Raw genomic sequence first — 27,653 nt, 5'->3', positions numbered from 1 at the left:
CTCTCTCTCTCTCTCTCTCTCTCTCTCTCTCTCTCTCTCTCTCTCTCTCTCTCTCTCTCTCTCTCTCTCTCTCTCTCTCTCTCTCACTGTCTCTCTCTGGCTCTTCTCTGTCTCTCTTCCCACTCTCCTCTCAGACTAATTCAATCTCTTCTTCTACCGTCTCAGTCCTCATGTCTTTGTGATTATCGATATGGTGTGTATATTTCACGCCTCGCTATTCGTGGTGGAAAATGCCTTTATTGTAGTTTTGTATGCCTTGAACAGAGTGGGTCTAAGCTTAGAGAGGGCCAGCGTGAAACAGATCTCCTTTCACTCTGGAGAGTAGGCTACACGCATCTGATCCATTGTCTCGTTTCATAGGGAAGCCTGTCGCTGGGGTTATTGTAATTTCACACACGTAGACATGGTAAACACAGTGTCAGCTGCAGTGGGGCGGGGGGGGGGGGGGGGGGGGGGGGGGTAGTGAAGCGTCCGCCAGTCTTTCTAAAGCACTGGTTGTTGACAAAGGTGTAGATGTCCTTTCATGCGGTCACCAGAGCTCTCCAAAGGCATTCAGTGGAGTTTGACCCAAACCAAACAGTCCAAAAAGGACAGAGGGTAGGGAGGGAGAGAGGGAGGGACTGTGGTGTAAGGGAGTGTGCTTGCAAGAGAAGCAGTTGGAGAGAGATTCACCCAACCAGTGACAAATCGTCCTAATGGATTATTTTGGTTCCACTTGTGTGGCTAATGTTTCCTAAATGATATGTTTGTTGATAGCCCAGCAGACTGACATCCTGTTCTATTCCCTGGCACACATTATATTGAAACAATCCTCATTATGTCCAAACAGAAATGGAGTTCCCAAATATCCACATCAGCTACTGTAGTAAGTGGGGTTATTCTTATACATGTTTAACCCCAGTAACCTGTTTGCTGTAATACAGAAAATATCATAACAAACTAAATACTTGGAAACTAAATGGTGTGTGTATGTATGTGTGTGTGTGCGTGCTTGTGCTTCTTGTGTATATGCATATATACACAAGTATATATATGCATATATGTATGTGCATATATACTGCATACTATGTGTGCGTCCTCCCTTACTATCATAGCTCGTAGTCTGTAAAAGGCCTGTCCTATCCTTGGTTCTGTCATCTTTGAGCTCTGCTCAGCTCTGCTCAGCTCTGCTCTAAAAGTGTCATCTCTGTAACTGTACAGAACGGTGTCCAGTTGCATTTCACGGTGCCTGGGTGAGACTGGGAGACTGCTGCTATCTGACCCTGGCCCCTGCTTTTCAATCTGCCCTGGCATGGCTGGGATACCAGCGTACTAACAGCACTGATTAGAGTACAGTCACACTCTAAACATAGGCTGTGCTGTTAGCTCGCGTTGATAGCAAGGGATCTTATGTTGCTGTTTGTGTCAGCTCACTTCTTCCAGCAGATGGGCAAGAATCAGGTCACCTGTCCATATTAATAGTGACCTTTTCTGTGCTCCAGCTTCTAGAATAGAAAGCTTATAATTGAATTAAAAGGAGGAAAATAGACTATTGATGCTCTCTTTTGGGCTGCACCGTTCTTTCCTTTCTCTATGTTCCCTCCTCCCCCTCCTCTCATCCCTCTCGTACTCCTTCCTGCGCGTCTGTCATTCACTGTAGGGGAGCTTATCTCTCTTGTCTCTCACCTGTCTCTGGGTCAGTATAGCAAAGACCTGCTCCCACAGGCAGAAACAGAGCACACCTCAGCACCAGCTCTTTGTGTGGCTAGCTCTCTGTAATAGGTACTGTCACTGTGTGGCCCTGTCCTTGTCCTTGTCCCTGCCTTACTTCCAAGCCCAAGCCCCAGCTCACTGCACTTGGGTGAATTAACATGATCAATATTTCTTTGTCCCTGTCAATTGGATAACATGACCTAGAGATACTGGGCTTGAGGCTAGTGTATGTAGCAACAGACATGGCGGTCAAGAGTTTCCCACAATGATAATATTCCTTTCCTAGAGCTGGAACTCCTGCTCAAGATTGGTGTCCTTCACTCCTGAAATGTGTGCGTGCGTGTGTGCGTGCATGTGCATGCCTGTGTGTGGGTGTTTGTGTGTGTGTATCAGGATAATCTTAGAGCAGAGCAGGGCTCGGCGGGAGAAAGCTGATCTGTTTGTGGGAGTTATTCTGCTCTGGGAGAGAGTAATGCAAGACACACACACAGAGAGAGAGAGAGAGACAGAGAGAGACAGAGACAGAGACAGAGAGAGAAGAAAGTATAGATAGCAAAAGAGAAAGAAGTAGAGAGAAAGTAGAGATAGTGAAAGAGAGCGAGGAAGGGATAGGGTTAATTTGTCCCAAAAGTTTAGTAAAGTGCAGAGCAGAACTTGTGGCTGAGGAGCTGAATGAAGTGTTTTTGAACTGGCGGTTTTGTTACGTAGTAAGTCTTCTTCTTTTCTGGGGAGTGGGGGGTGGGGGTGAGGGGGTGAGAGTCTGAATGGAAATTCTTGGTTTGGAATGTGGCCAGATGAGGTCTGTAAAAGTTTTTTTTGTGTGTAAGCTGGCAGGCAGGGGTGGGGGGAGGGGTTGCCGTGGCGAGAAGCTACAGGGGGGACGGGGGGACCGGGGTGCAGCTGGGGCGAGGGGGGTGGTGCAAGGGGGCACTACAGAGTGGATTTTTGCTGCTGGAATGTTGCTCTCTCTCTCTCTCTCTCTCTCTCTTTTCTCCTCCCTCGCTTAGCCTGTGTGCACTTGTTCTAATTTTCGCTCGTCTTTTTAACTCCTCCTCTCCCTCCGGTCAGACCTCCAGCCTGGAGCCAAACTGTAGGATCTCCCTCGGAGAACAACATGGACCCTATTCTCTACCATGTCTAGAACAGAACGTGTGTGTTTTTGTAACTTTGAACTACTCGCTGCCCTTCTGCTTGCTGTGGCTAAAGAAAAACTATCGCTGTGTGTGTGTGTATGTGTGTTGTGTCCATCGGATGTGTCAGGTTGAGTATGTGTCAGTCGGTAGTCTGCTGATTAGGAAAAGACCTCTGGGGCTGTAGCATTGATCCTGTCTAACAGCCCCAGTCTGACACTGGACACACACACACAACCATTTACGGAGGAACAGGGACAGACAGATGAACAGACAACCAGGGGCTGACAGAGAGAGGAAGACAGACAGTTAGACAGGCTGGTCACTGACCCTGTGCTGTGATGGCAGGTGAGGATGCGATGACGGGCGAAACGGACAAGTACCTGGGCCCCCAGGACCTGAGGGAGCTGGGGGACGACTCTCTCCCACAGGAGGGCTACATGGGATTCAGCATCGGAGCGCGCTCACAGAGGTAAGGCCACGCTACGCCCATCACAAACATGACACAGCAAGCCACCAACGCTCACAGTTTTTTTTTTAAGAAATATGATTATTCTTTATTGAGGTAAAGTTACTATCCTAGTTTCTTTGTTGTGGGATTAGCACGTGAAATGCTACACTTGAGCCTATAGACAACCTTTTTAAATACAGTGGTTTTACCTCAGTCTGTAATTTAATGTAATCTCATTGATGGCTGGTTACTTTTCAAATATGTCTGTCTCTACTCCCACAGGTTTTTCAGACAGTATGCTATATGATTGAGGCAAGGGAATATTTGCCTTTGTGGGACTTTAAAGAGAATGTATTCTAAAGGACTGAGTTTGACAATAGGGGTCCCCTCATTGTAACTCAGTATGGACAGAGCCACAGCAGCCAGCTTTCCATCAGCCTCTGGTTCAATAGCAGTGAGCTGAAAGGCAAGGTAGCACACGAGCTAATGTTTAACCCTATGAAGGGCAGCCCTGGGGGATTTTCCCCTCAACATAAAGAACCCTCCGTACATATCCAATAATATCCAGACGAGGTTATATTGAACATTGACTCAATGACCACACGTGTACCAGACAAGAGGAAATTAGAAGAGTGTTCAATGATTGTAATTCCCCCTAGCATTGGGTTACTTACTTGCGTGTGTGTCTGTGTGTGTGTGTGTGTGCGTGTGCGTGTGTACATTATTGTGTGTTTGTCACAGCCTTGTTCAGAGGGACAGAATAACGAAACAAAAGAGCTGTATACAAAGTCCCCTTCAAACTGTCTGAATAACAACATTCAGTTACACCGTAGGTGAGATACTTTAGAGCTACAGCCAGAGCGTCATTGGCGCTGTAGTGGACAACCAAAAAGGAATGACAATAGCCTACTGTATGTTCAGCCTGGTTTATTTAAATGACTATATAGTTCTGACTATGTCTCTACTGTATGTCTATTGTTCCTACTCAACCTCCCCAGTCCAGCAGGGAAATGTTGATTAAAGACGTTGACTACTTAAAGTAGACTAGGCTACATCAAGCTGGTCATGTATGCTGTCTTTCACAGCCAAGGCTGTGTTTACATGGAATACTCTCTGATGAAGGGCTCTGGCGGTTCATGCTACTGAAACTTACTTTCCCTTTTAAACTGATCCAGGATCAGTAGCAGGCTTTAAGACTGGAGTTGTTGTCCTCTGTCTAGGCCAATGGGAACTGACCCAGGATCAAGTGAACTTGGTCGTTCGACTGTAGAGTTCTACCTCAACTGAAATATGATGGGACCAGAGAGTACTGTCTCAGAGAGTATCCCAGCCATGTAAAGCCAGAGCCCCTGTTGCAGGATCATGACCCCACTGCATCACTGCTTGGCTCTACTCTTCTCAGATCAGCTGCTTCTCAATACCCTCTCTTCTTGTATCTCTCTGTCTCTCCCTCACCCCCCCACCCCCACCCCCCACCCTCTCTCTCTCACGTCCGCCTCTTACATAAGCCCTAAAGTCAGGTAAGAGGGCATGACGTGCTCCCTGCTGTAGATATCTATTTACCTACAGCACCCCCAACCCTATCCCTGCCCCCCCTCCCTAAACATTACACCTCCACAGTCATTGTGATGATGTGATTCATTTTGGTTCATTTCAGCTCAATTTTTATTGGACGTATTGAGTCTGGTGTGTGCACCATTTGCAGTTTTTATAGTTTCAACTGTGGGTGTCTTTTTTGCATCTGTATTTAGAGTTAGTAGACATCTGTGTTGTGTGGAGAACGTGGCCTTGCTTGGTTTTTGTGTGAATACTGATACGATGCTTACGTTATATGTGAAGTGTTAAGCTTCCAGGGATCTCAAGATGAATTGTGTTTTCGACTGGACATACTACAGTACAGAAACTACACGTTTAAAACGCTCAACAATGCAATGTGACACTAGAGTGCTTATTGACTTTACCTCAACATCCTTTCAGACCAAAACAGAACAAAATGGGCCTCTGCAAATAGAGATGTAGTTGTGTCAGAAATACATTTACACTACTAGATTTACACTGAACAGCAACTACTGTAGTCAAATATATTCAGAGTGCTTAACCTCCTGGATTGTGTCACATGAACATACCATGCATTGCTAGTTCCACTGGGAAAATTACAGTAGCTACAGTGCAACATTTTTTCAATAGAATACTTAAAGTTGATATTTAAAGTTAACATGTACAGGCTTGTGAGCAGCTTACTGTTGTGAACTGAAAATACCCTACATCTTTGTCGTTTTGGCCATTTAAACGGTTCCTGCAAAAGTAGCTCATACATCTTTCTGTGATTTAAATGTATTCTTAAGTTTGCTCCATATTTCATGTAGAATGCTGTCATCTTGCTTGTGCACAGTACACCCATACCATGGCCACACCACTATTCGGCTCACTGGCACGATTAAAGTGAACGATTCTCAGTGCTATGGTCCACTCCTGTCCTGGGTTTAGGCTGGGTTAGTTAGTTTCTGCTCTTGTGCTGATGCCCTAGCTCCCTGGAAGCTGCATGCAGTAATGATGTTTGTTTGTTTGTTTGTGTTTGTGTTTTCTGTTCACACCCCCTCCACCACCGCCACCCCTCCTCCCTCTGTCCTGTCTGCTGCCCCTGTGGTTGTGGTTCTGGTTCTGCTGTGGTGGTGTCATGTTCCAACCCCAGCCTGCGCTCCTTCAGTTCAGATAGGTCCCACACCCTCAACAGGAGTTCTTTCACCAGGGACAGCATGATGATCGAGGAGATCCTGGCGCCCAACAAGGACTCGGTATGGACATCTCTCTCTGTCCTGTCCTGTCTGTCTGTGTGTTTGTCTCTCTCTCTCTGTCCTCTCTGTCTGTCTGTGTGTTTGTCTCTCTCTCTGTACGTCACCATATGCAAAGCATTCAACAGTTGGCCTGCAAGGCTACACAAATGTTGGTGAGCAAGGGCCAGAGTCTGTGTTTGCTCAATTTACTATGTAAGGGAGTCAGCCAATCCGATGCCCTCTTACTCTCCCAGGGGATGAAATTAGCCAAGCTCATTGGCCTGAGTCCCTGACCGGGATCCCCACTGACAGTCTTCTGTTTTCTCCTCCAATGCTTCAGGGTCTCTGTAAAGACATATCCTTCATTGTTGATCCTCACAACAAGGTAGACCGTACAATTAGATGACCTTCTAATAAACCCTGCATGTGAATTGCAGGCAACCAAGCAGACCTGGGTTAAACCAGCTTTGGACCTCTGCTCGTCCATAAGTATTTGAAATCATTTCAAATGGTGTCAAGACCCAGGTCTGAAAGTGGTTGTTCTCTTGCGGCATTAATTGTTTCAGTTCAGTAGTCCCTCCTCTCCACTCAGCTCTGCCTGAATCCTCGTCATCAGCACAGTCCTTGTAATTTTTCATTTAAATTGTATGAATTTATATTTTTTTGCCAACTGAGTTGCCTTTTATTCCACGTCAAGGTTTTCATATTCTCCAAACCCCCAAGTTCAGCATGTCAGTGTAACAGAGGGTGACTGCTAGTGACAGAATTCGATTGATATCATTCTTCTTTTTGTTGTCTGTTTTTCTGTTGTATTGCCATGCTTTATCTCTAGTAGTGATTAGGTACAGAGTGGTTGCACTGCAAATGACTATGTTGTTGTTTAGGGACACACAGCAGTGTCTTGATAACCCTGTGTGTGGCTTACAGAACCTGGCGGTGGCGAGGGACATGGACTCTGACTCTCTGAGACGCTACAGCTGGGCAGCTGACACTCTGGACAACGTCAACCTGGTGTCCTCTCCCATACACTCTGGGTAAGACCCTGACCCCAGACCACCTATAAGAGGAGGGACTGACTGACCGACCAAACTGACTGGCTGACTCAACACAAGCAGTAAATAAATAAATAACCTCCCAAAGTTTTTTTTTTTTCCAAGACGTTCATAAGCTATGTCATTCCTTCAACAATTACCAGTGCTTTTCTTTATTCCCGTCAACCTTATATTCCCCTCTCTGTCTTACCTTATGTAAACATTGTACTTTTAGTATACGATTAGTCTCCTAATCCTCCGTCATCTTCCTTGAAATTTCTCCACTATGCAAAATCCTAATGACCATGATACAGTGGCTGTGATGGGTCATGATGAGTTTGTTGTTTGACATGTTCCTCCTGGGTTGCTCTGCAGCTTTTCCTCTCCACTCCCGCAGTATGACAGCAGGTGATGATTGGTTCCCCTTGTTTCCTGTTTCCTGTCCCCACATTCTCTTCTTCCTGTCTATGCTTGTGGCTTTTTTTCCGTGTTCTTTTACCTCACTGTTGGACTTAACACACCAAAGACCGGTACAGGGAATATACTGACCCTATTGAATACAAGTTAGGGTTCACTGTCACAAAAAGCCTTCTGTTTGTAATTCATGTTTGTGCATGTTTTTGTGAGTGATTCTTATTGATTGCATATTGACCACAGTGTCTAAAGGCTGAGCTGCCATGTGTACCCAAGGTCAGGCTAGATTCCTATTGATGAATAGCTCTTGTAATGTTGTGTTCAGGTGATGAATTAGGGATGCTTAATCAGTCACCGCTAGATACACACAGAGCTTCCCACAGCAGGCACCAAGAATTCCATCTGTTGAAACTCTAAACACACCTCGACATACACATGCATCTACGCTCTACAGTATGTATAAAAACACCAAGCTCAGAATGTCTCTCTGTGTGTGAGTGTGACCGAGCACGCTACAGTGTGTGTGTTATTAGATTCCCTACTCAGCGAAACCTACATGGATGTCTTTAACACACAGACACCTTTTAATGGATCTGCTACCTTGGAGGGGTCTATGTTGGTAGTTGTCCTGTCTGTAGTAGAATGGACTAACGGATTGAATCTAATTTGTTTTGGTTTGATGATCGGTGATTTAAAAAACGTACAAGATGTACCTTACTCTTGTTTCCAACTTGTCATTTTAGAGAATGGACAAATAACCATCATAGATAACTCCAAACTACATATTCTTTCTCACATTATTTCTCTCCCTCACCCTTTTCTGTGCATTGCTGAGTGTGAGTGTGTTCTGGTCACAGCATGGGAAGTGTTCTCACCTCCATTCTCTGAGGCGTAGCCTCTCTCCAAGCCCTTGCTAACTGGCCTGTGTCACCCCTCACCTCCCTCTACCTCCTCCAGCTTCCTGGTCAGCTTCATGGTGGACGCCAGGGGCGGCTCCATGAGAGGAAGTCGTCACAATGGGATGCGCATTATTATCCCCCCCAGGAAGTGCACTGCGCCCACACGAATCACCTGTCGATTGGTCAAGAGGCACAAATTGGCCACTCCACCCCCAATGGTGGAGGGGGAAGGGCTTGCCAGCCGATTGGTGGAGGTGGGACCGGCTGGAGCGCAGTTCTTGGGGTAAGTTTGGGATTTGACTTTTGACCTGTTGCTGGGTGACTGACGTGCCCCTGCTTCTCTCCTCATCTCCATGAAAACCATCTATTTGTAGCGTGTGTTGGTTGAGGTGTGTGGTAGTTAGTATTTTGTGTCTGGTGTATGATCGTACCCGTGAAATGATATCTGACAGAAGCTTGTCGCTTACTACTCAATACCCCAACCACACACTTTCAGAGTTTGCTGCTGTAGCCTTGCTTGAGATGTGTAAATATATGTGCTTTAGCCATGTATAACGAGCTGGCATTTGTTAGACAGGTATATTGTTCACATGCTAGGTTGCAGTACAATAGTCATTCACTGAGAACTCTATAAAAAACTGAGCTAGCTAGAGACAACTGAACCAGACTTAAAGTCTGTTGTGTCTATCCTCTCCTCTGTCTTCTCTGGCTGCGTGGACCTTACTCCACCCTAGTAAACTCCACCTCCCCAAACGCCTCCCTTCTCTTAGCGAGAGTGAGAGCATGGTGAGCCGCGTGCTGCAGCTCGGCCCCAAAGGAACTAAATTCGCTGGGTAGGAGCGTCCTTCTAGAAGGAGACACGAGGCTGTCTGTCTGTCCGCCAAGCTAGAAACAGTTATACTATCATTATAACTGCCACCTCCATCCGTTATGATTTGATTCCAATTTCTGGACATGTTCATTTAAGACTGTATTATTTCGACCCTGCAGCTTTTCCGTTGATTTGGTTGGTCACTGGAAGGTGTCGATCATGTTGGCTGCTGTAACTGGACTGCGCTTCTGGTGGCATGAGTCCCTGGTCCTTAAGCATCCTGCTATCATGACTGATATACTTTGACTCATCTTTAGATAGATCGCATCAGCAAAATGAGAGGTTTTGGTCCCAAGTTTGGAGAAGGTATCTGCTGTTCCTTCTGCCTCGTCAGAGGGAGAGTAGCATAAAAAAAGTCTCACCGTCAGACAAACATTTAGACATTTGTTTGGAAATGCCGAAGGAATAGACACCATTTGCTTTACATGTTCCCAAAATTAAAAAATTGTTGAGATAAAAAGCGACATCTTCAAGAGTCTGTTTCCTGTAGATCAGTGAATCTGGATCCTCGGGTACCTTCTCTGAGTCAGTAGATCTTACTGTGAGTTAAGGATATCAAAGCTCCCCTTCATGAAAGGACAGTTTTTATTCCTGTCCTCTCTCCTGCTTCTCTCTGGACCTGCTGCTCTCTCCATGCATTTTGTAAGTCACATCACAATAAGCATCGGGAGAACTGTCTCCTTCGAATAGCACAACAAACATCCTGACATGGGACTTGTAGTCCATTTGGTTTGGCTATAGACTACTGTGTGCCACTTACTGACTACAAAATGCCATATTACGGATGGGGTCAGGTCATCATTTGATCATCGTAAACTGAATGAGATACTTGAAATCATATATTGAAATTCCCTGAATTAAAGCAGAACTGACCCCAACCTTGTTCCATACAATTATTTAACAGTATAATGTTGTCATATTCACTCAGCATCCGCTAACACCATTTCCATGTCAGCTGCCTTGCAGTCAGCCATTTTGGATCTTTTTTAATTTTCTTGTGAATTCCTCTGAAAAGGCCCCTATGTACTGTCTTCCTCCAGGCCAGTCATCGTGGAGATCCCCCATTTTGGCTCATTGCGGGGCCAGGAGCGCGAGTTGATCATGCTGAGAAGTGAGAATGGAGAGACATGGAAGGAACACCAGTATGATTATAAGACTGAAGACCTCAACCAGCTCCTGAATGGCATGGATGAAGGTAGGCTGGGAATCATCAATATTAAAGTTTGCAGATGCAATAAAAACCATGAGAAATAGATGTAAAAAAACAACAGCATTCATTAGAACTATTTGATGTATTTATTGTGACTCTCTGATTGAAATAAATGTCTGTAACTTGAATCCCCTGTAGAGCTTGACAGTTCAACTGAGCTGGAGAAGAAGAGGATCTGCCGCATCATCACTAAGGATTTTCCACAGTACTTTGCCGTGGTGTCTCGGATAAAGCAGGAATCCAATCAGATGGGTCCAGAGGGAGGGACTCTGACCAGCAAGACCGTGTCATTGGTGCAGGCATCATTCCCAGAGGGGGCGCTTACCAAGAAAATACGTGTTGGACTGCAGGTGTGTGTGTCCAGCATTATGACATATTGTTCTCCATTTCAGTGTCGACATCTCATCCTCTCTCTCTCTCTCTCTCTCTCTCTCTCTCTCTCTCTCTCTCTCTCTCTCTCTCTCTCTCTGCCTTCTGTCAGCCCTGGAATCCTCTACCTCACCTTCATCATTCTGCACTAATATCCTCCTTCTCCTCTTTCTGCAGGCCCAGCCGGTTCCTGAAGATACAGTGAAAACTATCCTGGGGAACCGGGCCACCTTCAGCCCCATCGTCACTGTGGAACCACGCAGGAGGAAGTTCCACAAGCCCATCACCATGACGATCCCCGTCCCGCCACTCTCAGGGGAAGGCGTCAGCAATGGCTACAAGGGTGACTCCACCCCCTGCCTCCGCCTTCTCTGCAGCATCACAGGTACGCCATTTGCTGGTCCAGTCCAGCCAACCAAGCCTATCCTAAATGATCTGAGTGTGGATACGTCTTTTGATACTACAGCCACAACATGGTGCGTCTTCCCCCCATAGGAGGTACCTCTCCAGCCCAGTGGGAAGACATCACAGGCACTACCCCTCTTACTTTCGTCAACGACTGTGTCTCATTCACCACCAACGTGTCAGCCAGGTAAAATACAATCTGACCTCAAAAACTACACACTGTGTCATTTTATAGAACACATGCTTAATGCGCAAGGATGCTTGCTGTTTTTAATGCAAAACGGTTCAATATATTGTGTCCCAATGTGTGTGTTCATGTTCCCTCCCAGCATGGCTGTGTGTTTACATGATGTCTTTACCATTGCTGTGTGCTTTTACCTCACCAGGTTCTGGTTGGCAGACTGCCACCAGATCCCAGAGACGGTGGGCTTGGCCACCCAGCTGTACCGGGACCTGATCTGCGTTCCATACATGGCCAAGTTTGTGGTGTTTGCCAAAATGAACGACCCTGTTGAATCCCGGCTGCGCTGCTTCTGCATGACGGATGACAAGGTGGACAAGACTTTAGAGCAGCAGGAGAACTTTGAGGAGGTGGCTAGGAGCAAGGATATTGAGGTATGGCTCAACCTTCACAAAACCTATATGCTGCTTTTGTTACGCTTACTCTCTGCACATGCTCCGATTATTGCAATGCATGATAAGGAAAAATAAGGGGTAACCTCTCCATGAAAACAAAAAAGTGTATTTTTTAGGCATTGGTGTTGTTGCATCACACTACATATGTGAGCTATAGAGGTAGGGTTTTGTGCCAGCTGGGTTCTGAATGTTGTGTGTTTGTCAGGTTCTGGAAGGCAGACCCATCTATGTGGATTGCTATGGTAACTTGGCCCCTCTGACCAAAGCTGGACAGCAGCTCATCCTGAACTTCTACGCATTCAAAGAGAACAGACTTCCCTTCTGTGTCAAGGTAATACAATAGTTACATATTCTTAATTGCGTGTGCTTCCGAACAATTTGATGGGTGTTTTCTATGGCTTTGATCATCCGAATAATTATTTGATGTGCCCAATTTCCTGGTTATTGCATCATATCAAAAGCCCCAACAGGATGTAGTTGTGTTATGAACATGAACAGTTGCATTGTCTATCAATAGGTCAGAGACAATAGTCAGGAGCCATGTGGACGTCTCAGTTTCCTGAAAGAGTGCAAGACTCCTAAGGGCTTTCCTCAGACAGCTGTGTGCAATCTCAACATCACTCTGCCGGCGCTGAAGAAGGTAAGACGTTGCCTCCACCTCCATCCCTGTGTCATCACCACGTCATACTCATGGTCAGGGGAGGTGTAGGGCAGTACTGTAAGATCTAAGGGGCTCAACCTGGCAGAGACTACTGCCAGAGTGTCTTTTATCTGTTTCAAAGCTTCCCTCTAGGTGTTGTTGTGGGCAGTTCTATCATCAAATCTGTCTTGATTTTGACCTGTTCATGCTTTGGCTGTAGGCTTTGCTGCACAAAGGTCCATGTGCTTTTTTTCCTCCAAATTGGCTTACTTGTGGTTTGCGTTTTCTTTCTGTGCTACTATTGCAGTACATGTTGGCTGTTGTGTCTGTGTGTTTCTGTGTGCTTTGGTTTTCTTTTTGCCGGCTGCTTTGCGGTGACATCTCAGTCCTTGCTCTCAATCGCTTTTTTCACATCCTGATGTTTCTTTTCCCCGCTGTCCATTATGTTATTCCCCCGTTTCTGCAATGCATCTTGGGAACCAGGAAATGGAATCAGACCCAGAGGAAGAGGTAATTTGCCCCACCCATCACGGCTATGTGCTGCTGTAATGATCTGCTAGATGCTAGGCACGGGTACCTGGGGCCGGCCCTTCATACTCCACTGCTGCTGTAGGGTCAAACTAGCTTGGCCCGTTCTTCTCCTGCGCTGCTCCCTTTGAAACACTGAATGTAGAGATATGATTATACATTCAGTTGATTTTAAGATCCAACTCTTCTTTAGAGCCCAATGTAATGTGAATATTGATTGCTTGTTTTGTTAAGGATATTTTTGATTCAAAGATGAATGGTTAAGTGTTTTTTAATTCTGATTTAACTAGTAACTTAAAGGAGCATTGTCCATTGGTACTTAAGGTATAGTATTACTTTTAATGGAAGAAAGTATGAAAGATAAACTGTGTTAGAATGGGCCCCAAGTATAAACACAATTAAAGTTGACATGATAAAAAATACAATTTACTATACCCCTGGAACACTGCTGGCAGCAGCAAATTATTGCTTAATATCAAATTGATTGGGTTTAATGACATGGAAGGTCAATTCAGCCCCAGTTTCTGTCAGGGAATCATAGTTTGTGTTGTTGTTATTGTTGCAGACTGAAAAACCCGAGCGACGTCACACCTTTGCATCTCTAGCCTTGCGTAAGCGCTACAGCTATCTGGCCGAGCCTGCGATGAGTGAGTGGGAATTTTCACTAACAAAATGATGACAATAATAATATGCTTCTTTGAGGTGACTTTGAATTCTCGTGTAAAAAAATATGAGTGAACGATGTAGGAATAATATAAAGTACATATTTATGTGTGAAATATACATATTCTCACCCTACATAAACTGCACTTGTAAGTCCACATGCTTGTTCTTGACATGGTCCTATTTTGCATGGAATTGTTTTTGCATTTTATTGAGTCTTTTTAAGTTGCTGTGCTGAGCCTGCCCACATATTTTGCGCCTGTATGGTTTCTCCCAAATGCATTTTGATTCCTCCACTAAATAGGATAGAATTTGTAACCTCCCAATTTTTCATTGACTGACTAATCTAATGCTCACATGCATTTGCACATGTAGTCAAGGTGAAACTGTTTCTTATTCAATTTGCACTCTTTTTGGCTTTATGATCATGCAGCATTTATTTTTGACCTAAATGCATGCCAAGTCACTATGTGACTTTGAGGTTCTGGAATTCACAATTGTACACTTTAGCTACTTGTCACAAGGGTACCCAATCTTGCATGACATGCATATTATGGACCTAAAACCCTAGTCCTGAACCTGTGTTTTGCCATAATAGAAATTGCACTAAAAGAAAACCGATGTTTCTGTATAGTCTAAAGTTATGTTATGCCAGAAGACCAAATCTTTGGGGAAGAATCGTTTCTATATTTAAGTGGAAATTTCAGACCAAACAGATAAAAGGCACTTGATCAGACTGAGACAGCCAGAGGCAGATAATTGTAGCTCATCTGAAGTCAAAAGAGAGATTTTGTTATTCTGGGTTTGTGCATTTGTCTTGCCATCTTTTCTGTTTTGTCTGTCCTGTCTTTGTGTCTAGGTCACTGTGTTGTGTGAATGTGCTTCTTTGGGCTTTTTTCTGTTATGTTTTTCTCATCATATATGGACTCTGGTTCACAATATATCACATCAATTGTTTTGGCTCCATTTTCACCCTCATATCCCATTTCAACACCTCATCAAGGTACTGTTCTTCTTCCTCCCTTGATAACAGAAAGCGTCACTGACCAATTCTTTTCCTCTGGTCTCTCTTGTTATGTTTTTTCTTCTCCAACCATTTTCTGTTGCATTTTCCGTTTGATTTTCATTTTGCTTACGTTCTGAAGAAGCAGTTGAGCGAAGCGCAACAAGAACACTGCCTGCTGGTTACCCTCACAAACCTGTCTTTTCAACAAGATCTTACCAGGCATGGTCGTCTGCTCCTGCTTCCGTCCCTGGCCAAGCAAGGTCCGGACTGGGTTCCCTCTCCACTTCACCGTCCCACCCGCCACCTGCTTCGCAACTGACGGCCATCTGGTCCCTCCCCACTTCCTCTCCCATCAAGTCCACCCTTGGAGTCTTGGCAACACCCCCCGTCCAATCAATTAGCGAAGTAGCTTCTCCTATCCGATCCTACAGAACAATGGCCTCCCCCATAAAGACTGTAGTTCAGCAGGCCCAGTACCCCATCCAAGTGTCGGCCAGCCTGATGTCTTCTGCTAGTCGAACTGGGACAGATCCTGTATCTATTAAGGGACTTGCATCATCATTTACGTCGAGGACTCCCTCCATCCCAGGCACAGGATCTGTGCCTGATAGATCAGCTATGACAATGACCACCCCCACATCCCCCAAATCGACAGTGAACATGTATAACTCTAGCTTACCTTTCAAAACAGTCCTGGGCTCCACAGGGGCTTCATCCCTCTCATCTGTAAAAAGCATCTCTGGTCTGTCAGGAATCCGAACTTCCACAGATCCAATAATGACGCCCAAAGGAAAGCCTCTCCCATCACTGTCCTCGCACTCCCAGCCCGCCGAGGTGCCAGCAATGAATGGATCGGTTTCCCCGATCAAATATTCCTCCTCCTCCTCTACTCCCACCTCCCCGTCATCCCGTCTCCTATCTGAGCGGAGCAACAGTCTCCAGGAGAGGATCCAGGCCACCACGCAGGCGGTCACCTGCAGTGTCAGTGCTGCCATAGATGAAGCGGAGAAGACCTTCACCTCCTGCTCAGGCTACGGCACGCTCAAATCCCTGTCATCCTCTCGTAGAACCAACACTGCTAATGGGTCTCTGAGAAGCGCCCCTCCCTCCCCTGTCCCAGTGTCCTCCAACACAATGACAGTGCCAGTTTACTCCCTACTTAATATCTCACCTGAGCCCCAGGTAAAAGTGCTTCCCAAAGTTGGACCAGGGTCACTTAAAATGGCCACAGCAGAATCTAGGAGCTCTACACAGCCTTCCACGTTGACCAGACCAAAAACACAGTTGAAGTCCCCTCCTTTTATCACCCCTCCAATAATCCACACAGCACCTACGTCCAACCATGAAATCCTAAAAGATGTGGCAGAAATGAAGGAGGATCTGATAAGAATGACTGCCATCCTCCAGACTGATACCAGGATGGCAGCTAAAACTGTCCAGACCTCTCAGTCTCCTAAACAGACTAAGCTAGAGGATGTTGAGCCATTCAGTCTTGTTGAGAAAGTTAAAGAGGACTTAGTTAAAGTTAGTGAGATTTTACAGAAGGACGCCCAGACTGAGAGTAAGGTTTCTGTTAACGAGAGGCCTTCAGAGGATGAATGGGTGGAGTTTTCTAAAGATGAACTAGAGGAGGCACTGAAAAGTGCAGCAGAATATAACTCTTCCCTTGACACAAATGCCCTCCCATTTAGGCCCCAGTCCATGCCCAATAAAGATTTTGATTTAGCCAAAGTAGTCGACTATTTAGCAAATGACATTGGTGCTAGTTCTCTTTCTAAAATGGCCGAAATGAAGTCCAAATACGAGGAGGCCAGAATAGAAGGGGAGGAAAAACAGAAACGTGCCCTCAAACCTGAGCACAAGCTCAAAATGCCGCCTACAGGAATGCGCACTTCTCCCTCTGAGAAGGACTTATGCAAACTGGCAGAGGGTTATCATGGCACAGATGCAATCTTAGAATCGCCAGAGGACTTTTCTCATGAACAGGACAAGAGCCCTCTTTCTGACAGTGGCTTTGAGACCAGGAGTGAGAAGACCCCATCGGCCCCTCAAAGCGCTGAGAGCACGGGGCCTAAACCCCTCTTTACTGAGTCCCCCATCCCTCCCTGTATCACAGAGACTAGGACAGAGGTAGTCCACATCAGGAGTTACGAGCACCCAGATGAGGTCTGTGAACCCATCATGGAGGAAGCAGCAGCAGCCACAAGCCTGGAACCAGAAGCTGCCTCTGGAGCCAGCTCCATGAAAGACAAACTCAAATCCTTCCAGATGAAACTGTCTGAGGAGGATTCTGTTGTGAGCAAAAGTATGCGTTTGAAAGAGGAGACGCACATTACCACCACAACCAGGATGGTTTATCATAAACCTCAGCTGACTGAGGGAGGTGCTGAGAGGATAGAGGAGACAATGTCTGTAAGGGACATTATGAAAGCCTTCCAGTCAGGCAGAGACCCCTCCAAGGAGCTAGCAGGCCTGTTTGAACACAAAGCTGGCCAAGACTCCATCAAAGGAGATGAGCTCACACCTAGGTTCCTTGACAAAGATACAAAACAAAAGCCCAAAGTGGAGAGAATTATAGAGGTTCACATTGAAAAAGGCAACACCAAAGAACCGACTGAGGTCATCATTAGAGAAACCAAGAAACATCCAGATCTGTTCATCTACAAGGGAGACCGGGGAATCAAAGAACTGCCAAATTACGACGAGGCACAACAGGAAGAGGAGGAGCTTACTGCCGAGGAAACCCTGCCCTCCTTCCTGGAATCCTCTAGAGTAAACACCCCGGTCTCGCAGGAAGAGGACAGCCGTCCAAGCTCCGCCCAGCTCATGGCGGATGACTCCTACAAAGCATTGAAACTGCTGAGTCAACATTCCATAGAATATTGTGACGATGAGCTGTCAGAGCTAAGAGGAGAATCATACAGGTTTGCTGAGAAAATGCTCCTGTCTGAGAAACTAGACGTGTCGCACTCTGATGCCGAGGATTCGGCGCCCGTTGACCACGCAACGTTAGAGGAGGCGCAAGGGGTGGAGAGTGGACATAGCCCTCGGAAAGAATTTGTTGTCAAGTCAACTTCCAAAGATTCAGCATCAAAGTCAGGTAAATTCTCCCACAGGGATGACGAGTCACAGTTTGACAAAGTGACCGTGTTGCATTACTCCACAGAGCCTGGTAGCCCTAAACATGCAGTGTGGATGCGCTTCACAGAGGATAAACAGGACAGGAGCAGAGAGAAACTCCTCTATGAGGACCGTGTGGACCAAACAGTCAAAGAAGCGGAAGAAAAGCTCAGTGAGGTCTCACAATTTTTCCGTGACAAAACAGAGAAACTCAATGACGAGCTGCAGTCACCAGAGAAAAAGCCAGGGAAAAAGGGCCCTCCCAGAGAAACACGCTCCGGACCCAGCTCCACATGCAGCAGCCCGGAGAGATCCCAGCAGAAAGCCAAGACTGGGGCTGGTGACTGGGGGACAAGCAAGCTCAGGGAGCCCTCTACGGGCAAAATGTTCGGGAGCACCGAAGCTGAGAGGAAAAGCTCTAGTCTGCCCAATAGTCCTGAAAAAAGTGTGCTCTCTGGCCTCAGTGAGGAGAAAGTCCATCAGCAGACCAAGGCAAGAGAATCAGAACCACCTCCACCTGTAGCTGAGAAGAACACCAACAAAGTAAGCTCTGTCAGGATGAAATTTGAATCTGGGGCCCATAACCAAAAAATCCCTCCGCCGGTACAGCCAAAACCCTCTGTCAGAAAACTTCAAGAGAGCAAACTGCCAGTGTATCAGCTGGTCACTGGAGAAAAGAATGCCAAAGGGTCAGAGGACACAGATGAAGGAAGTCCTAAAAAAGTCCCAGAGAAAGGGCCTGCTATGGATATCACTGAATCTATGCCATGTCCCCCGAAATTGGCTGGAGACAAACAATCAAACAAAAACATTCCAGACTCTACACATCAGAAACCCCTCCGTGCTGAAACACGTAAAAAAACAGAAATGGATCTAGAGAAAGTAGCTTCTGTTCTTAAGGATGGAAATGGAAGTGCTAAAAGTCAAAAGATCCTAACATCTCCCAAACTTCTTCCCAAAAAGGAAAATGGCAGTGACGCTGGTAGAACGCCAGTCACAAAAAGCGTGCCCCCCTCCAAGGAAGTGATATCAAGTCCCTCAACAAAAACTGAGGTCATTTCCAAAGAGGGCAATGGAACACTAAACAAAAACCTAAGGAAGAAAACTGAATCTCAAATCCCTGTTAGGGCCATGTCCAGCCCCTTAGAAAATGAGAATATAAACGCCCAACTGGAACCAGCCACCAAGCCGTCCCAGATACCCACTCTAAGTAAGAACAGAATACATATCACCCCAGAGACTAGCCCTACTAAAACAGAAGAGCTAACAAACAAAACTCTTGAAGTTTTAGATAACGCATTGAAAGACTCTAACTCAAATACTATGCTGGAGACACTAACATCCCCAGTCCCCAATACAACCAGGGAGAACTTTAAGGGCATTAAAACATTGCCTGTCTATGTGAGTGTTCAGGTAGGCAGGCAAGCTGAAAGGGAAGCTAAGGGAGCCTTGTACTCAGTCAAACAGAAGTCCTCGTCAGCCTTGAGTCCCATCAGTCCAGATGACGATACGCTAGAGCAGGTGTCCTTCATAGACAGCTCAGGTAAAAGCCCCATCACCCCCGAAACCCCCAGTTCAGAGGAAGTCAGCTATGACCTGACCTCCAGGACTCCGGACTCCTTCAAGGCCTTCATGCCAGGGAACCCCAGCCCCATCCCTGAGGGGTCCGAGGAGTCTGAGGACTCAGAGCAAGGTAAGGCTTTCTCCTTCAAAGAAGCCCCTCCTGACAGACTCAAGGTCAAGGGGTCAGCTGACCTCTCCAATGGTAACCACGAGGCTGTGCAGACGCCCAAAGATAAAGGTGTTGCGTATATAGAGTTCCCCCCTCCTCCCCCGTTAGACTCAGAGCAGTCGGACCCAGAGAGGAAAGGTTCCTGTGCTTCGTCCGAGGCAGAGACAGAGATGATGGAGGTCAACCTACAGGAAGAGCGTGAGAAGCGCTTCCTGACAGAGCCGATCATCAGGGTCCAGCCCCCATCCCCTGTCCCCCCAGGGGCAGACGACAGTGAATCTAGTGAGGAAGAGTCTATCTTCCAGCCAATCGCCTTTAAGAAGTACACTTTTAAAGTCCCAGAGGAGCAGGAGCAACAGGAACAGAAAGGTTCCAAGCCTACAAAACACGACAAGAACGGGAACCAAAAAGAGCCGGAAACGAACGGAAGTTCCAATGGATCAAATGGTTCCAACGGCAAAGCAGAGGATAACGAATATGAACAGAATGGAAACGACCAATCGTTGACGGACTGTTCCATCGCCACCACAGCGGAGTTCTCTCATGACACAGATGCAACAGAGATCGATTCCCTGGACGGTTACGACCTCCAAGACGAGGACGACGGCCTGTGCGAGCAGCAGGACTGTAAGACCTTTGGTCTGCCTGACAGCAGGAGAGACGTGTGGGCATCAGAGAGCCTCATGAGGTCTTGTGATCGCTCCTTTACCCAGACCAAACTGGAGGTCATAGAGGAAGAGAACATGCCAGTCGAGGAATGCAAAAGGGCCAGGTCAAAAAGTGACCCATCTGATAGTGGACAAAATGGGGAACAAAAGCCCTTAGATAAAGATGGGTTCAATGATACCTACTTCAGTTACAAACTAGAAGAGGAGTTTAACTCCCCTTTTAAAACTGTGGCCACTAAGGGCCTGGACTTTGATCCGTGGCCCAGCAACGGACAGGAGAACGAGGATGTTGTTGATGCCGGAATGAGAGACGATGAGCCAAAGCCTTTTGGCCTGGCAGGAGATGACAGGTCGCCAGCCACAACCCCCGACACAACCCCAGCCAGAACCCCGACAGATGATAGCACGCCGACTAGTGAACCTAACCCTTTCCCCTTCCATGAAGGGAAGATGTTTGAGATGACTCGCAGTGGTGCAATTGACATGAGCAAGAGGGATATGGTTGAAGAGAGGCTGCAATTTTTTCAGATTGGTGAGCATAACCAACCAGAGGGGAGGTCAGGGGTTAAAGCACCGTGTGTAGTGACAACACCAACACTGAGGTCTCAGGTTAACCCAGACACCCCAGTAGACACCAGAACTGCCCACCATGTCCCCATTCAGACGACCACTGTCTGCTTGGACAGGTCAAATGGTGTCAATAAGGACACATCCACTTTTCAAGTCTCAAATGCTGACTCTAAATTTTCTACTTTCAAAATTGGCTTCAAGTCACCCTCTGATAACTCTAATAACACTAGAAAGGACTCCAATGATTCTGATTCTAATAGAATGGTAGTCACTGTAGATAATTATAATACCATAACAACAGCCACCTCAGATTATACAAATTCTAGAACATCTTTTGCTTCATATGATTATTATTCTAGAGCCCCAGTAATACCAGACCAGAGAGAGCTAGATTGGAGTGAGGAAAGGCAGACTTACCAAAGCAGACAGTTTGCAGAAACACAACCGAACAGATATTCCCATAGTGGGAACAGCAATAACAATGGTAAGCTTGAATCCCCTGAACATGCTAATTTCATGCAGACAGGCAGCATAGTGTTCGACTTGTTATCATCGTCTGAACCCACTCTTCAGCAGGTCAGCAGAGTTGAAGCTGCCTTTAGCAGGTTAGAGGAGAACCTTAAAGAAAGCAACGCCCACATCACAGCAATAAAAAATACTGAATCCAAGGAGGTGAAGGTCAAAATATGCAAGTCCAGGTTACCAGTTAAAGCACTTAATACCAAGCTATGCAGAGAAACACACGTGAGAAAGCAGATGCCAACACCGACAGTTGATAAAAATTTAATTACGAAACGTTTTGATCCTTTTGAAGAAATAAAACCTAAATCTAGAATCCCGATGATGAAGGTAAAAAAGTGTCAGATGGAGACTTTTACCAGATCTCCCCCTAAAGTTAACAAGAGAACTAAACCACCCCCGGTACCTGCCAGATTACCTCAAACCAGGTCCAGTTTATGGTCCAGCACTGCTTCAATTATCAACAATGCCAAACAGATTACCACTCAGGTTAGAGGCCAACCCTCTAATAAAACAAAACGTAGTAGCCAATCAGGAAAACCCCTGGACCCCGTTACCAAGGAAGACCCACATACACAGGCCAAATTGACCCATGGAGATGAAGACAGCAGCAGCACATCCAGGAACACCTCGTTGTCAGACGCCTCACAGTCCTCCTATACTGCTTCCACCACTACCACCACCACCACCACCACACCCAGGTCTGCTAGAGACGTGAGAGCTCAGGTTGAGCAGTCCGACAGAGAGTGGAGGAGAAGGAGGAAGAGTAGGCGGACTGGAGGGAAGGAGAAGGAGGAAGGCAGTCAGGTTGCTGGGCCAGTCATGGCTCTCGTCACGGAGATCAAGCCTAGTTTGTAAAACTTTACCACTTGTTGATGGCTTATTCTGATAAGAGTGCATGTAGCCGTTGTGATTGGATGCCTGTGGCGTGACTCTACTGTAGCTTGTCCACTTCCTGTCATTCTTGTCATTTCTGTCCTGTGATGTCTGGTCAGACTTATAGACCTACAGTACCTAGTAAGATATCATCTGTGCTGTAGTTGGGTTGTGAAGCATGCTAGAGTGGGGGAAAGTGTTATGTAAAGGCTGTCTTGTGTCAGTGTTCTAATTTTAGTGTCTTGGTAGGTTGAAGGGTCTCTTAAAACTGTGCAAGTGAAAACCAAGTGCAAGGGAGAAAAGACAGAAAATCAGATGAGATCAGCACGGCTAAGGATAGGCATTCATGTAACTTTAGTTTTTTTACTTTACTTACATTACGTTATTGTGATGTTATTAGAGAAGGAATCAAAATCCCTAGGTAAAGTTAAAGGGGTCTGTATTAACAGGTTGTGTATTGCCCCGAGCCCTCAAGTTAGGCCCACAGGTTACACACGCATGAAAAATGACCTATGACTCTGAGATCACCTCTGGCCTTGAACACCACACCTCATACAGTAGTTTTAGAACAACATGTGAAACGTGATCATCTCTTTCTGTTCTCCTGTGTTTGTTTTGTATCTGGTGGATCTTTTCTTGTGAGAGTAAAGGCTTGCTTGCCTGGTAGATTATTAGTGGGTGACCTATATATTTATAACTCGCCGACTCTAACCTTTACTACTACTACTACTCAACAACAACATACTAGTCTGTGTTTTCAGTACATTTTCTGGACATTATATTCCCAAGATTCCATGTTCTCTCATCAATATTCTATAATATTCTATCTGTGATTTTATTAGGCTTAAATTGTCCAACAGCCATCCAAATCCTAGCATTTCAAAATTGATTCCAAAATGCTTTAGTCAATAGCCTTTTCAATTATATCCCTTCCTATGGATTGGATCGGCTCAGTCTGAATCAGTGGGGATACTTTGGCCAGAAGAGTTGTTTATTAAGTCTCTTGTCATCTTGAATACACAGTCAGTGGTTTTGAGATGCTAATCTTCTGAACCCCTACCCCACCCCAGGCCCCCAGAGTCCCTGTGAAAGAACAGACCTGCGCATGGCCATAGTGGCAGATCACCTGGGTCTGAGCTGGACTGGTGAGTAAGCACTGAGACATCGTCATCTAGTGTATGTTGGTGGAATAACTGCTCGCGTAAGGCAAGACGCAGTGTCATCAGATTTGACATTAAACCGTGAAACTAATTTCACACTCAAACACCTTGAATATCGGAGGTCTATATTATTCATTGACATTAGGGTTAGAAATGAGTCATTGTGTGTCTAGTTTCTGAGTGTCTGGTGTGTTGTGGTGTTGGTGAGGTTATTCTGTGATCGAAGGGAGTGCCATCTGCAGTGTGCACCGCCCTATGTGCCTGCACTGCAGTACCGCTTGCCTGCCTGTGTGTGTGTGCGTAGGTAAGGACTGAGAGGAGAAGGAGGGAGAAGCGACTAATCCATATTTAATGTGTTGTTGCAGAGCTGGCCAGGGAAATGGATTTCTCTGTGGATGAGATCAATCACATTCGGGTGGAAAATCCCAACTCTCTGACAGCTCAGAGCTTCATGCTTTTAAAGAAATGGGTTAGCCGAGACGGTAAAAATGCCACAAGTAGGTATCCTCTACCCCTCCCATCAGACATAATTATATAGCCTTCAGTATTGTCCCTTAATGAAAATAGAGAACCAAGCTACACAATTGTAATTAATCCATTTGTTCACAGCAGCATTCTATACTGACAAAACATTTAGACTATTGTAATAATGTTTGTGTTCACAGTTTTCCTCTCCCTTTCTTCTTCTTCGTAGCGGATGCCTTAACCGCAGTGCTGACAAAGATCAATCGTCTGGATATTGTGACATTGCTGGAAGGGCCAATATTTGACTATGGTAACATTTCAGGCACACGGTGTTTTGCAGATGATAACGCAGTATTCCTGGATCAGTCTGATGGTAAAGTGTAGCCCCATATAGCTGACCTCTGTCTATCTCTTTACTTCTCTCTCTCATTTAAACATACTACTGTTTACAAATACAGAACCTACTCAACGAATTGTTCAGTAGAACCTGTTAGTCAATCTGGAAATATGATTCAATCGGTGATGGTAACACAGCCCCTTGGAACTTCTAGGCTTAATCAAAGTCACCATGTGATTGGCCAGGGGCGTTTATTTGAATATAACTGCAGTTTTTGTGACTGTATTCATGTGTAGAGTATACAAGGCATGGTGCTTCAGCAATGCTAACCTTGCTTGAATCAAAACTCTAGCCCATCTGAAACAATTACATTATTTTGATTCAAATACAAATATCTTTGTTATTTCAGATGGGTTAAATATGTGGTTACTGATTTGGTTCCATAATAGTTATGTTCATGTGTACACAGCATTCTTTTTTCATGTATATAAATTGATGATTAAATCCCTTTCACAGTTGACACATGACAACATAATTACTATAACCAATATGTTATAATAGCATGATTGCTGTTGGCAGAATGGCTCAATATTCTCTCTTGAAATAAAGTTTACATAAGCAAGCCACTAACATTCAGATAGCTTAAATGTATGTTCAGCTATCACTGACATTCACGACAGTCAACCCCAGTGACAGCCATGTCAGTGATAGCCAATCACATATTGGGCTGTGTTATGGTTTTGATAGCATGGCTGGCTTTGAATAACTATCTGCTTGTCTTACTGCTGTATGTTAGGCCTGCTTTAGCCTGGTGCACCTCTGAATCCTCTGAGTCCTCCTGCAGTAAATGGCTCAGCAGTCTCTTCTGTCTTCAGTGCTGTAGCTAGCTCCTCTTCATGTTGTAGTTAGCACTGCAGCTAGCTTCTTCTGCTACCACCAGACCTCCTGGTTTTTTCTCACCCTCCCCTTCCTAACAAGCTATCTGGCAAATTGCTACAACCACAATAACCAGCTAACTTCGACCTGGCTAACAATGCTCTGGCTCTCGCCTGGCCTTTGGCTCCAGCTTTCTCCATTAAGCATTCCATCTCCAACCTAAGTACATAGTTTTGTGTGTTTTCATTGCTAACCATATAATGCCATCTGTATCATTCTGTTCCAGACCTCCTTATATTTAACTTCTCGTCGAAATCTTGTCTGTTTAATACTCATTGTTTTTCTCTTTTCTGTCTTCCTCCACCTGTGGTGAACGTTAATCCCAAAGTATCCTCCTTAGATCCGGATCTGGCCCCTTCCTCTCCCATTCCTCCCCCTTTATTCCCTGCTGGCTTCCCCCCTCACCTCTATCCCAAACCCTCTGTTCCTGAACTGTAAATCTAGAGCCCTATTGCCTCACTGCTCTGCTCATAAAACCTACATAGAGATAATGCTTTGCTAGACAATAATTCAATAAATTAATTGATCCGGCATTCCAACATTGGTTTTAAACTTGAGCTCCCTAATTTAATGTTGCTTGTGGGGCTGAGGCTGAAAGCTTTGGGACCTGCCTGCCCTGCAACTTTAAGTGCCGGATATCCAATTAGCTGTTTCTGTGGCTGTTTCATTTCTAAGCACTGTTTGCACTTTCCAGAGATTCATTTTGCACAATGTCAAGTCTTCATTATCTCTCCAACCCGGACACGATCAGTTGTTCCTGTGTTTTCCTGTGGCCAAGCCCACATTTCCACAATTGCTTGTTTGTGTGTGTTTGTGTCACAGCCAGCTCCATCTCAGCCACCACACCTGTATGTGACCCTCTATCCAGGTTACCACAACATAGAGCTGGAGTTGCAGACCCCCACAGAGCTGAGCTATGAGCCCCCCACCCCGCTTCGCCACCATGACTTCTTTAGGCAGGATAGCCTAGAATCCCCTACCAAAACCCCAGCTAGACCCAGTGACCTCACCCTAAACCAGACCACCAGCGACCCCCCGGCCCAAGGCCCCTGTGCCCAACCCCCCACTGTGGTGGAGGAGGACACCTCCCTAGACAACAGAAGGGACCTGGGGTCCTGTGGGGTTGAGGCATCCACTGGAGAGGATACAGGGGTGAGCCGTGAGTCTGTGGTGTGTGACGAGCCCCGGGATAGTGAGGAAGCAAGTAAGGCTCCGGAGCAGGCTGCCCAGGCAGAGCCCACCCATCAGGGCCAGGGTGAGGAGATTGAGAAGGAGATAAAGGACCAGGGTCTGCCTGTAGGGGGGCCCTCCCTGTCCTCTGGCCCAGCCCCAGACACCTCTGACTGGAAGGAAAAGGCAGAGGAGGCTGGGCAGTCTGGTTCTATGCTGGTGGTGGTGGAGGAGGAGGAGGAGGAGGAGGAGGAGATGACCCAGGAGAGACTGCTGTCCCTACTGGAAGAAATCAAGCTGGAAGAGGGCTCAGAGGAAGAGGAGATGACGGAGGAGAGGCTGAACGCCATCCTTTCCCAGGTGCAGCAGGCAGAAAAAGACATGTGTTCAATTCCAGGTTGGCGCAGTGATGCATCCAGTAACAACATGGAAGCGCCCACTCAAGGAAGGACGCCGGGGGCTGAGGGCCCAGAGAGGAGGTAGGAACCCAGGCTGGAGTTAGAGTTGTATGTGTGCATGCGTTTGTATGTGTCCGTATATGGATGTATACGACACAGATCTTTCTCTGGCTTACAAACACACTGACAGCAGTCCTCTCCTCCCGTCTACCTATCTGCTCCTCACTCCTCAGCCCTGACAGCACCAAGGAGACCCACAGGTCATCAGACCAGGGCCTGCCAGCAAAGCAGAATGGAGAACATGTGGCCCCATCGTCCCAGTCACCTCCAGAGGCAGAGGAGGCAGCCAGCGAGGGGAAGGACCAGACCCGAGCCCCGGGGAAAGCCCAACCCAAGGGCCAGAAAGAGGAGGAGAGCAGGGCAGAAGCCCTGGAGGACAGCTGCACAGCAGGACCAGGTAGCAGCAGCAAACAGGAGGGAGAGGCTGCAGCTGGATCCCAGCACAAAGTCCAGGTACTGTACACGTTTATGGTGTCCTATCTTGTATGAAGTTGAACATTTCGTGGCTAAAGAGTAATGAAACCGACCATCTTTAAATGATCTCCAGAATTACTGTCACAGCAGATGAATGTCGACACGAATTAACAAGTGAAACTTTGCAGACCGACACTCTCACCCAGTCCTTCAGTGAGCATGCACGGCACGCACAATGAGAATAAACAGTGTACAGTACTGTGTCGGCCAGATTGTGTGATCTATATAATTAGGGTGTAAGTGATGATGAGGCTATGCTGGGGTGACTCCAGCAGGGTGCTCGTAGAACTATCGAGTCCAGCTCAGACGAGGAAACCACCGTCACCACCAAGGTGTACCGCAGACGGGTCATTCTCAAGGTATCTGCTCGCCACACACGGTACCGCCACGGTTGATGTGTGTGGCTGTGCTGAAACAAGTGGCCCTGTGCTGTTAGTGTTACTGTACTA

The 27,653-nt window shown here is 46.3% G+C and overlaps 1 protein-coding gene across 1 annotated transcript in view; it reads left to right on the top strand.

The window, feature by feature from the left end:
- The window catches only part of ank3b (ankyrin 3b), an 82,672-nt gene that overhangs the window by 51,576 nt on the left and 3,443 nt on the right, over positions 1–27,653 (top strand). The window contains exons 25-44 of the mRNA XM_067244242.1: positions 830–865; positions 3,171–3,294; positions 5,966–6,068; positions 6,975–7,081; positions 8,450–8,674; positions 10,303–10,457; positions 10,611–10,822; positions 11,019–11,226; positions 11,337–11,433; positions 11,633–11,861; positions 12,088–12,213; positions 12,400–12,522; positions 13,006–13,032; positions 13,616–13,697; positions 23,275–23,349; positions 23,730–23,861; positions 24,059–24,202; positions 25,971–26,751; positions 26,904–27,183; positions 27,477–27,563. Coding sequence (XP_067100343.1) covers positions 830–865; positions 3,171–3,294; positions 5,966–6,068; positions 6,975–7,081; positions 8,450–8,674; positions 10,303–10,457; positions 10,611–10,822; positions 11,019–11,226; positions 11,337–11,433; positions 11,633–11,861; positions 12,088–12,213; positions 12,400–12,522; positions 13,006–13,032; positions 13,616–13,697; positions 23,275–23,349; positions 23,730–23,861; positions 24,059–24,202; positions 25,971–26,751; positions 26,904–27,183; positions 27,477–27,563 — 3,353 coding nt within the window. The remainder of the gene's footprint in view (positions 1–829; positions 866–3,170; positions 3,295–5,965; positions 6,069–6,974; positions 7,082–8,449; positions 8,675–10,302; positions 10,458–10,610; positions 10,823–11,018; positions 11,227–11,336; positions 11,434–11,632; positions 11,862–12,087; positions 12,214–12,399; positions 12,523–13,005; positions 13,033–13,615; positions 13,698–23,274; positions 23,350–23,729; positions 23,862–24,058; positions 24,203–25,970; positions 26,752–26,903; positions 27,184–27,476; positions 27,564–27,653) is intronic.

The sequence above is a fragment of the Osmerus mordax genome, chromosome 10 (genome assembly GCF_038355195.1).
Source record: "Osmerus mordax isolate fOsmMor3 chromosome 10, fOsmMor3.pri, whole genome shotgun sequence".
NCBI lineage: Eukaryota > Metazoa > Chordata > Actinopteri > Osmeriformes > Osmeridae > Osmerus > Osmerus mordax.
This window is presented reverse-complemented; position numbering and strand designations above follow the sequence as displayed.